This window comes from Strongylocentrotus purpuratus, unplaced genomic scaffold (assembly GCF_000002235.5).
Source record: "Strongylocentrotus purpuratus isolate Spur 01 unplaced genomic scaffold, Spur_5.0 spur5_scaffold_12, whole genome shotgun sequence".
Taxonomy (NCBI): Eukaryota; Metazoa; Echinodermata; class Echinoidea; order Camarodonta; family Strongylocentrotidae; genus Strongylocentrotus; species Strongylocentrotus purpuratus.
In genome coordinates, this window is record NW_022145597.1 from 3,767,754 (window position 1) to 3,778,715 (window position 10,962).

The 10,962-nt window shown below is 38.5% G+C and overlaps 1 protein-coding gene across 1 annotated transcript; it reads right to left on the bottom strand.

Annotated features, from left to right (window-relative positions):
- Window positions 1-599: 599 nt before the first annotated feature.
- On the bottom strand, window positions 600-10,947 carry LOC586559 (major facilitator superfamily domain-containing protein 3-like). The gene is made up of 6 exons (XM_030981627.1): window positions 10,876-10,947; window positions 8,919-9,131; window positions 7,323-8,289; window positions 6,391-6,547; window positions 3,253-3,353; window positions 600-2,689 (listed from the first exon to the last, which is right to left on the bottom strand). Exons 2-6 carry the CDS (start codon window positions 8,991-8,993, stop codon window positions 2,388-2,390), a joined length of 1,602 nt encoding a protein of 533 aa, XP_030837487.1. The 5' UTR covers window positions 8,994-9,131; window positions 10,876-10,947; the 3' UTR covers window positions 600-2,387.
- Window positions 10,948-10,962: the final 15 nt, after the last annotated feature.

The following is a 10,962-nucleotide window of genomic DNA, read 5'->3' on the forward strand; positions in this document are numbered from 1 at the left end:
CACCCTTGCCTCTAATATGATCAAAAACTATGGCAAACAGTAAGCTCTATCTACATTTTCTGTGTCCTCTATTTTTGTCAAATATGAAATTACATTGCAAGCAATCAGAGCAGGCGCGTACGCAGGATTTTTTCAAGGGGGGGGTTTTAACATTTATAAATCGGTCCGAAAATTTCGCAACGACTCAGCCAGCCGCTGAATAAGCGGGGGGGGGGGGGGGGGGGGGGGGGGGGTAAGAGGACATATTTTTTTTTTTTTTTGGTCCCAAAAAAATCGCAACGACTCAGCCGACCGCTGAATAAGCGGGGGGGGGGGTAAGAGGACACTTTTTTTTTTTTTTTTTGGTCTCGAAATTTGGAAATTTGACATTTTGCTCCGTTGGGGGGGGGGTAAGGTCACCTTTTTTAGGTCGGCCATGGGAATAATTTTTTTTTTTTAATAATTAAAAAAAAAAAAAAAAAAAAAAAAAAAAAAATCCAAAAGGGGGGGGGGGGGGGTTTTAGGTTTTTTTTAGGGGGGTTTACACACACAAAATTTCCAAAGGGGGGGGGTTTAACCCCCCAAACCCCCCCCCCCCCCTGCGTACGCGCCTGAATCAGAGAGTATGTTTTTTTTAACTAAACTGATGTGTTGTTGTGAAAGTTTGCAAAGTTGGATTTAGCTCAATTATGCTTAATTATAATATATGTATTTGTAAATGTCCAGCACGACCGATTGTTTATGCTCAATATGGAACACTCTTTCTCAAGTGATCAGAAATAGCAGTAATAAGTTGAAATAACTTCAAAAGTACCCGTATCTGTTAATTTGGCATATAATTATTTCTCTCTTATTGCATCTTTCTCTATTTGTTATGTGATCTTTTGCACAGGTTGCGCCTTGAGCATTTGATTATCATGTTGATCTAGTGCCTTACAAATCATGTTTATTATTTATATCATTGTAATTCTCTCTTGGTAACCATGTGTTCAGTTGAATAGTGATTTTTTAAATTGTGTCACAATGCCTTCTTATTCCAACAGTTTCAAGTCACATGTCAAACTGGCCTTGGCCAAAGCTATTACCGAGCAGTTTCCACTCTTGGATAACAAGGACGGTGATGGTTATGTAAGTCTATGTCATGTTCCGATTTAAGGAAAATATCATCGTGCTCATAACATAAAGGTCATTAGAGTGCGGACATAGACGCACAAAAGAATTATAAAGAAATGTAGACAGTAAACCATATGTGATACTTGGTTTACATTTGACCCGGATGCCGTACGATAAATTGGTCTACAATTTTTCTGGGGCATAGTAGGTGGCTACAGACTACGATGTTTGTGTTTACATTATCTACGAGCATCATGCCATTTCTTGTATTTGTCATCGGAGGCAGGCCACAGCATATCCGTACAGAGCAGGGAAAAAATACACCGAAATGCCAAAAAGAGACAATATTTTCTTTAGTTTTACGTACTAGCATGTAAATGAACAAATTGAATTAACTTGTACCAATGTTTTTTCTAATATACTATCTTTCTAGGCAGCATGGTTCACTCCAGGCAGAGGCCATCGTGATTCATCTGGCTTCCTGGAAAACTAGTATGGATTTCCCATAATTGGTATGAAAATTAAAGATCATTATGGCAGTACGGAATGTTGCCTAAAATTACGGATTACAAAAAAACACTCAGTGAGAAAGACGGGAAAGTATCAAGTATTCTCTTAGTAGAAGACAATTTTTCATGGAAAACAGATGTGTTGTGATGACCTGAAAATCAATATTTAGCAACTTTGGGTGAGTAAAATCACCAACAACAAAAAAAAAGGAAAAAAGAAGAAGATAATCGTGCGTGCATGCATCCGCGCAGTGTTGGAGTGCTGTTTTTCTTTAGATTCATAGCGTCACATAGAAAATTACTGATTTATTCCCAAAATTACTGATTTTGAGCCTTACTAAATTTCTGTTCTGGAGGTTGGCAGCTCTGGTTGTAGTATCTTGATATTTGACATACTATACTGTGTAGCAAGACCACTGACCAATGGTTTGGAAATATAGATCATAGCAGAGTAGCTTGATAAACGTACAGGTTGATAGTCCACCGGATGACCACCCACAAGAAACAAGAAAGCCTTTGTGTTTGTGACAACAATGTATGGTCAGCATGACCACATGGTTATATGGCGAGTTTAAGCATTCTAGCCTCAACAAAGCTTACAGCTACAGTATTGTACGTAAATCCAATATCTCTCGTGTTCATCTATTCATTTGTCTGATTGTAAATGGCCACTCTTGACAGGTGGCCTCCATAGGAAGGTAGCTACAAGACTGGATTGACTGTATTATTAAACATATATTCACATAAAAAAAATAAGAACTATACATTGTAAATATTACCTCACATTTATGATGGCACTGTGCCTTTGGGTGCAAAAATGGTGATTTTGTAGATGGGCAGTAGAGCTAACATGGAGAGATTAGCGAAGATGATGAATCCGGCCACATACCCTGTATGGTCAACGAGCAGTCCGGCCAGGGCCGTGAAGATGACCTTCCCCAGGACTTCAGCAGTGGCCATGGTGGTGTGTGTGAGGGTCTGCACACAGGCCTGAGAGGCACGCTGGGATGTGGTCATCATCAAGGTGAAGGTTGCCGTGGTGATGGCCCCGCCCAGTAAGAGGATGAGGTAGAATGGAAGGCACAATACTGCAAGGATTTGAGAATTTGGTGTGGAAGGGGAGGATGAATATTAATGGAATGAGTGCACTGTCCTTAAATATACTGACAAACATGATAAAGAAAGAAAGAAAGAAAGGAAAAGATCATTTGCTTAAGAAAGATATGACGATGTGCAGGGAGATGTATTGATAATAAAGCAAAGCATCTGAGAATTGTTGTGAGAGTGTGAATGTCAATGGGTAGAAAGATATTGCCTTTTAATTCAGTGACATGCATATATGTTGCAGCAATTCATTGTAATAATTATTTGTTTGTATGATTGCTTGTGCGATCTCAGTGACATCAATGTGACATTCAATGAAATTAAAGTTTAGACAGGTATTTAACAGATTAAAGCAGTCACTTAATTATCGTTTCAGTGTGTCAAGTAATATTGGCTACCTCAGAAAAATCAAAACATTCCTTGCTAATGCTATTGCCCTTGAAATACATTTAAAAAGGTGCATGCTAGAGATTTGGTGGTGTACTCAAGAATCACAAGCAAATAATGGTTGGAAATGGAAAATGATTGACACAAAACGGTAACTTACACAAAGGGTTAAAGCTGCCATCTAGCCATATCATGAAAGACAGAATGGACAACGCGATGAACCTCCAGAAACAGAGACTACCAAGCTCCAGGGAAAGTGATCTACATAAGAAACAGAGGAGTTGTATGATTGTTATTAGGAATTTGTTATTATAATTACGTATCATGTATTATATTGTTGTAATTTGTAGGTTAACATTACTCTGTATTTTATTTTTTGTTACACGCTTAGAAACTTTGTATTAAGCGCTATATAAATGTAATATATTATATACCTCACTTAAGTAATCCAGCAATCTGATTGGTCGAAATTGCATTCATAAACTTTAACTGTTCCTGTAAAAACAGACCTATTTTCCCAATAACCATGGTTATTGGGAAAATAGGTCAGTCTCCATGGTTACCCCATAGGTTTCAGGGAATAATTTTCCTGGTATCGCATCGCAATTTGCTATGCATTTTTGCATGACTGCTATACAAAATATCTTTTGTGTAGCAGTTTTCTTCCATAGAAATGTACAGAATTTCATTTGAAATATTTATCCATCGGCTGAAATTGCTAATCAAAAAATTTGAGGAAAATTATTCCCTGGGTTTACATGTTAAAAAATGGTTTGAGCGATGGAGGATACCGTACGTGTGCGAAGAATTGGTCGGTAATTTCAATACAATTGAATCTTGATCGATCTTACCGACAATTTTATCTTGCATTGTTGACATGAAGACGAAAATAAACTTCCAAAAACAAAAAAAACAACATCTGCCGATAGATCTTGATCTAAGTTCGTGCCAATATGCATTGCAAAAGTAAAAGGAGGGCCCGATTAATGGAGCAGCCGCGAATCATCAATCACGCGAGGCCATTTTCAATCCATTTTAATGTATATATTAGAGAAAACTGTTAAGTATGGTAACAGAGCGAGATAGCCGAGCGGTTTAAGGCGCTGATTTTAGTTACATCACCTTTTGTACGCAAGAGATCGAATCCCATCTTCGACAAAAGTTTTTTTATTTTTTATTTTTTATTTTTTATTTTTTATTTTTTTGGCATATAAAAGTATTAAAGGAAACCAAAACCTTCATACTAAGTTACTTTTATTGTAAAGTTTAAAAGATTTGAATAAAATCAGTGAAAATTTGAACAAAATCAGGCAAGGAATAAGAAAGTTAGAGCTTTTTGAAATGACTAGTCACTAGAGGGCAGTATTCAATTTGATGACATCATCTGTGAACAACTCTCCAAGCCTTTTGTACATAAAATTTCATAATTTTGTTGTTTTCTTTGTATTTATTTGTGTTCTTGATCCGACTTCATACCATGTGAAGTAGAATATCATTTTGCATTCTATATCTTGCTTTCAGGGGATTACATTATCTCAATCACAAGAAAGAAGGAACTAGATGGAACTTCGACTGCGCGCAGTCGAAAATGATGCCTCCGTCATAGAGCAATTTTACAAACCAAAACAGAAGAAATTTTTCAAATTCAAGTTCAATTGTAATCCATTAAGAGGTTCTCAGAATATCGTGATTACAAGCAATTTCTCATTTACAATTAAAAGTATCCCCAAACACTCATTGGGGTACATTAGTTTATTATATTTCTTGCTGTTCTTGAGATAATGCGATCACGAGCTCTTTTTGCATACCTAATGAGCCCTGTGACCTGTGACCTTTGACCTTGTGACCCCAAAATCTAATCAGTTCATCGGCTCTGCAAGATACATACAAGACCAAAGTTTGGCAGGAATCCATCAATCGGTTCTTCAGATAACGCGATCACGAGCTGTTTTTGCATACATAATGAGCCCTGTGACCTTTGACCTTTGACCTCGTGACCCCAAAATCTAATCAGTTCATCGGCTCTGCAAGTAACATACATGACCAAAGTTTGGCAGGAATCCATCAATCGGTTCTTCAGATAACGCGATCACGAGAACGGGACGTACGGACGTACGGACGGACGGACGGACGGACAACCCGAAAACATAATGCCTCCGGCTACTTCGTAACGGAGGCATAAAAACATGAAATTTGGTGTACAAAAGGCATGGAGAGTTGTCCACAGATGATGTCATCAAATTGAATACCGCCCTCTAGTGACTAGTAATTTAAAAAAGCTCTTACTTCCTTATTCCTTGCCCGATTTTGTTCAAATTTTCACTGATATTTTTCAAATATCTTAAACTTTACAATAAAAGTTACTTAGTATGAAGGTTTGGGTTTCCTTTAATGACTGCTTTAATATTCAAGAAATAGTTGTTTTTATACGCTCTTGGGAAGGTTACAATTGGGCTATTGCCCTCGGCACGCCTCGGGGCAATAGCACAATTCTAACCTTCCCTTGAGCATATAAAAACAACTATTTCTCTCAAAGCAGTCATTAATACTATATTATTATTATTATTATCATATCAAATTATTTGTCCAGTAATCATAATAAACATCTGGGCAAGTGGTGCTGTAATAATAATCTCTAATTCATGAAGTGGAAATGAAAAATTTGAATGAAAATGGTTGATTACGTATTCACATTGTATATAAATGTGTATGGGTGCCTACTGTATCAATGGCCCAGAAAGCTAATTGAGTTGATACATATTGGAATCAAGCAGGTACAGTGGAAAGATGCTGACAAAATTCTTCCTCTTTTAACTGAATTCATCGTTTAACAATGTTAAATCTGAGATGCACGGCCCTACATGTTATCAGTGTCTGTGATATGGTGTAATATTGAAGCCCTACAAAAATTGCGCTTCAAAATGATCAGAAGTGCCTCAAAAAAAGTAAAAATCTTTAAGTGACCGATTTTTCCCACTCTCATCTTCCCCAATATACTGTAATGTTATGAAAACCGTTTGGCAAAATTTGTAATTCCAATCATAAATATCTTGATAATCAGACAGGCGATTGGCTTGTAAAAGTTTATAATTATCATTGCAGCATGAGCTAAATCCAGGATTTTGTTTCAGAATCTGAGACAAAGTTACGAGATCCCTTTAACAGAATTTTAAGCTGTGAAAATTTCATATATTTCTCTACTTTCTTTCATAATTTAGCTATTAATACAGGATGGATTTCTTTTTCTTTAAGTGGGTGATAACAACATTTGTTAATTCCTCTGACATGTCTCTATTACCTGTGCTTTGTATTATGGTTGAGGAGCCAACCGCCAAGAAGAGAGCCACTAATAGATACACACTGGGCAAGGAGACCTGTCCAGAAGGCTACTTGATTGGTTGTGACATCACAGTCAAGCAGGTACATTGGAAAGATGCTGATGGCACCTTGTTCACCTGAATAACAGAAGAGGGAAAGATTGAGGAAGAGACTGAGTGAGAAAGATTGAGAGCATGTGTTCAAATTACAGGTCAAGGGACGGAAGGAGTGAGAAATACAGGGGAAGAGAAGTACAGAGAGAGAGAGAGAGGGAGGGAGGGAGAGAGAGAGAGAGAGAGAGAGAGAGAGAAATGAGAGTACATTCAAAAAGCAGGAAAAGAAGAGGAAAAACAGAATGAAAAAAGCAAGTGAATTACAGCGACAAATGATAAGGATGGTAAAACAGGATGCAGAGATATAAGAGAAAGAGAGAGAGAGGGGGGGGGGGGTAAAAAAAGAAAAGGAAGATGTATAAAAGAGTTAGTACAACAAAGTATGAGACAGGGGAAAGATTAAAAGAATGCAAGAAGATGGATTGAGAAACAGTATTATGTGGAGTGGATATGTTCTCTGTTTTAATTTGGAATTAGAGAAATCCAATTCTGATAAGTACTACAGTATATCATTTTAAAGCTGAAAATCTTCTCTTTTATAAAAAGACATAATAAAGCTCCACACACACACAAAAACAAAAACAAAAAAATAAAATTCTGGAGACTGGCATTTGGTAGTTTTGTGGTGCGCTGGGTCACTTGCATAATGTCACAGAATGTAATGAACATTGTCATCTTCTTTACGCTTAATCTCATTTCAGTTCTGACGTCATACAAAACATGTACAATGTATGTTAATCTTAATTAAATGACAGCGAAATACTCTCATCTGACACTATTGCATTTATTTTCACTATACCTAGTTTGTAGATTAGAAGGTATAGCAACAGCCATAGCATGCCTGGACCTCTCAGCACAGAGGCCAAGTCGTCATACAAACTTCCTTGGTGGGCATCCTGCATGTGAGATTCAGAGTGTTTCCCACATTCCCAAGCTGCTGTATGTCTTGCCAATGGTTGGTCATGAACGCATTCCCGTCTATGCTTTATTGCAGTTCTAAAATGGTCATCACTCGAAAAGTCTGATGGTGAAGTATATTGTCTTAGATTCAAGGATGAGCTTCGCAGATTATATCCATGCGAAGGACAAACTACCTGGTGTTTGCTGTACCCGTTCCTCTCAATTTTGTAGGTGGATGTATCATCTTGCTCAGCACCAAGTTTAGAAAGGCACTCTTTATCTTGTTTATGGTTAAACAGATTTTTGGAATCACTGCTGAGAAAATCAGCAGTTATAGAAATATTTTTCTTATCAAGTTCTTCATTTTCGGCATCCAGGTCAGATTTCTTAGTTGGTAGCCCCAAATAAATCACAATTACTGTTATAAGGTACACGGTGGCTACCCATGTCATTAGCACACTCCATGAATAGAACTGACTTGCCCATGTCAGCATGCCGCCTCCGAACATTGCCCCCACTTTGTACGCCACGACCTGGATCGCGTTTCCCATCCCCATTTCTGTCTCTGTTAAGTTCTGAATGGCAAAGGTGTCCACAGCGATGTCCTGCACAGATACAAGGATGTTCATAGTTAAGAGAATAATGCTCAATGTCCAGGCAGATTGAACCGATATCATGGACGATGCAGCAAAGACGACAGAGAGGCCCGAGAGGCTAAAGGTCAAAGGACGTTTGATGGATGAAGAGCTGGTCACCACCGGAACCCACATGAGTTTCAGCATCCACGGAAGACTGAGTGCTCTTAGTAGAGAAACCTTTGTCAGTGAAGCACCAGCAGTATGCATGAGGATGGGTAGGAATGCCACCTGCGTGTAGAAACATACAATTTTAATTTGATCAGAAAGTGCAATGGACACACATCCCATTCTCAACTTCTCATTGGAACAGCAAGAAATAAAATAAGCAAATGTACCCCAATGAATGTTTGGGGATACTTTTAGTTGTAAATGGGCAAATAAAAGGCATCATTTAACAATATCAAATTTGAGATGCATGGCCCTACGTGTTATCAGTGTCTGTGAAATGGTGTAATATTGAAGCCCTAAACAAAATTGCGCTTCAAAATGATCATGAAGTGCCTCAAAAAAATAAATATCTACGTACGCTATATCCTCGCCCGAGTCATGAAAATGTCACGCATACATGTAGCTGATCTTTGAACTTGGTGTCTCTGAGACTGCAGTGTTATGAAAACCGTTAGGAAAACACAAAAATTTGGTTTCGATTCCAAACATATATATCTTGATAATCAGACAGGCGATCGGCTTGTAAAAGTCATGGGGTTCCTGACTGACCTAAAGGTCTATAATTATCATTGCAGCATGAGCTAAATCCAGGATTTTGTTTCAGAATCTGAGACAAAGTTACTGGATCCCTTTAACTAATTTCTTACTTAAACAAGTTACCTTCTGGCTTTGAGCAGACGTTGTCTTACCTGAAACCCATATGGCACACCTTGCAACCCATAGAGAAGCATAAGCCAATACACGTTGGATGATAGGACCTCCATTTAGGATTAAACATAGCCAAGTAGCTAGTAGCAGATCTTACTTCAATCAGTAAAATGTTGACAATTGTTTTGTTGACATTTTGCCTGCAATATATATCAGTTTCACTCTTCTCAACTGGCATCAGATTTGAGTCGTACCTGAAAGGAAACAAAATAACAAATACAATCATTAGTTTGTAATTTATTCAGTACAGTGAAATAAACTATCATGAAAGCTACACACACATACCACCCCTTGTAAGGCACAGTAGATGCCATATACTTGGACTTCATGAAGGCATTCGATACGGTGCCTCACCACCAGTAGACCGAATTTTCCGTCTCTTTCGTTCGTTAGCCTCTTATTGGGGTAGGGTCGGCCGGCTCTCTCTTTAGAGACGGAAGCCGTTTATACACATGTCCTTGCTAACGCCACGGCCAGTCCTGGTCGTAGCGTTTTGCCCCCAAAATCCCCCAAAATGTCATTTTACCTCGAGCATGTTATATTGTAAATTAGGCCTAGGCTATAATAAATCAGTTCCACTTACCAACTTGACTGAAATAATCAGTTTAATAGTCCCTTTTTAGGAAATTATGGGTGAAAGTCGGAATCCATGTTGAAAAAGATTTTCAAAATGGATTCCGATTTTGACCCATAATTTCCTAAAAAGGGACTATTAAACTGATTATTTCAGTCAAGTTGGTAAGTGGAACTGATTTATTATAGCCTAGGCCTAATTTACAATATAACATGCTCGAGGTAAAATGACATTTTGGGGGATTTTGGGGGCAAAACGCTACGACCAGGACTGGCCGTGGCGTTAGCAAGGACATGTGTATAAACGGCTTCCGTCTCTAAAGAGAGAGCCGACCCTACCCCAATAAGAGGCTAACGAACGAAAGAGACGGAAAATTCGGTCTACACCACCAGCTGTTTCTCAAATTAGAATCGTACAGAGTCTGTGGGAATCTACTTGCATGCATGGTTAGAGTCTTTTCTGAGTGGACGGCAGCAAAGAGTAGTGGTCAGAGGCAGGCAGTCTAAGTGGGGCAAAGTACTGAGTGGAGTGCCACAGGGCAGTGTGTTGGGTCCGTGTTTATTTTTCGTGTTTGTCAACGAACTTCCAAAAGTTGTGAACGCAAATATTTCAATGTTTGCAGAAGATAAAAAGTTGTATGTTCGTGCCGATACTGCAGATTTCAGAAAGCAGCTTCAAGAGGATCTGTCACCGATGGTAGAATGGGCTGAGAAATGGCAGCTTTCCTTTCATCCTGATAAGTGTGTAGACTAGTGTTTTCATATAACCGCCATTTTGACTGCACAATACGGGTTGCGGGCGAGCGGGCGTTATCGACCATAATGTCTCAGATCCTCATTACGGTAGATAAATTCACACAGACGCGCACTTGCTCGTAACCCACCATCAGTATGCACTTGTACTGTACAGCGGTTTGCCGTGAAACCTGCATGTGAAGAAGTGACTAATATCAATGTTTTTCCGAAAAATACTACAAAAATAACAAAAAAGTTCAAACGAAATAGAGTCTAGCTAATAAAAATAACGACTTTGAACTCATGATCTTTATTTAACATTTGGTGAATATTTGCTTCATTTTGGGTATGTTTAAGTGGGGTATCTCCACGCCGGAGTTATGGGTCAAATTTTGGATAGGCTTCTAAACTAGCGCCGTCAACGTCTAGAGCCTAGGCTCTACATGCTAGACTTCTTCTAAGTTCTAGCCTTCTAAAATTAAATCAAAAAAATTAATCCATCACTTTTGAGTACAAGAAGAAAATGCATCAATTAACGCAACAGATCATAAATATTTGTCTTTGATAATATTTTCTAACATACATCTTAAAACATTTCTAAAATACCACATGTAAACTTTTTCAAGTTACCGCTTTAATTCAACTGGCCGGGCACACAACAACGAGTGGGTAGGCCTACGTCAACAAGCGCCCCGCCTAGGCCGGCCGTGCATGCAT

Excerpts from the sequence above, each read along its gene's own strand:
- LOC586559 (XM_030981627.1), bottom strand. The coding sequence starts at position 8,993 with ATGGAGGTCCTATCATCCAACGTGTATTGGCTTATGCTTCTCTATGGG. Across the intron at positions 3,354-6,390 it reads AACCATAATACAAAGCACAG|ATCACTTTCCCTGGAGCTTG; the intron begins GTAATAGAGACA and ends TTTCTTATGTAG. Across the intron at positions 2,690-3,252 it reads TGGCAGCTTTAACCCTTTGT|TATTGTGCCTTCCATTCTAC; the intron begins GTAAGTTACCGT and ends AAATCCTTGCAG.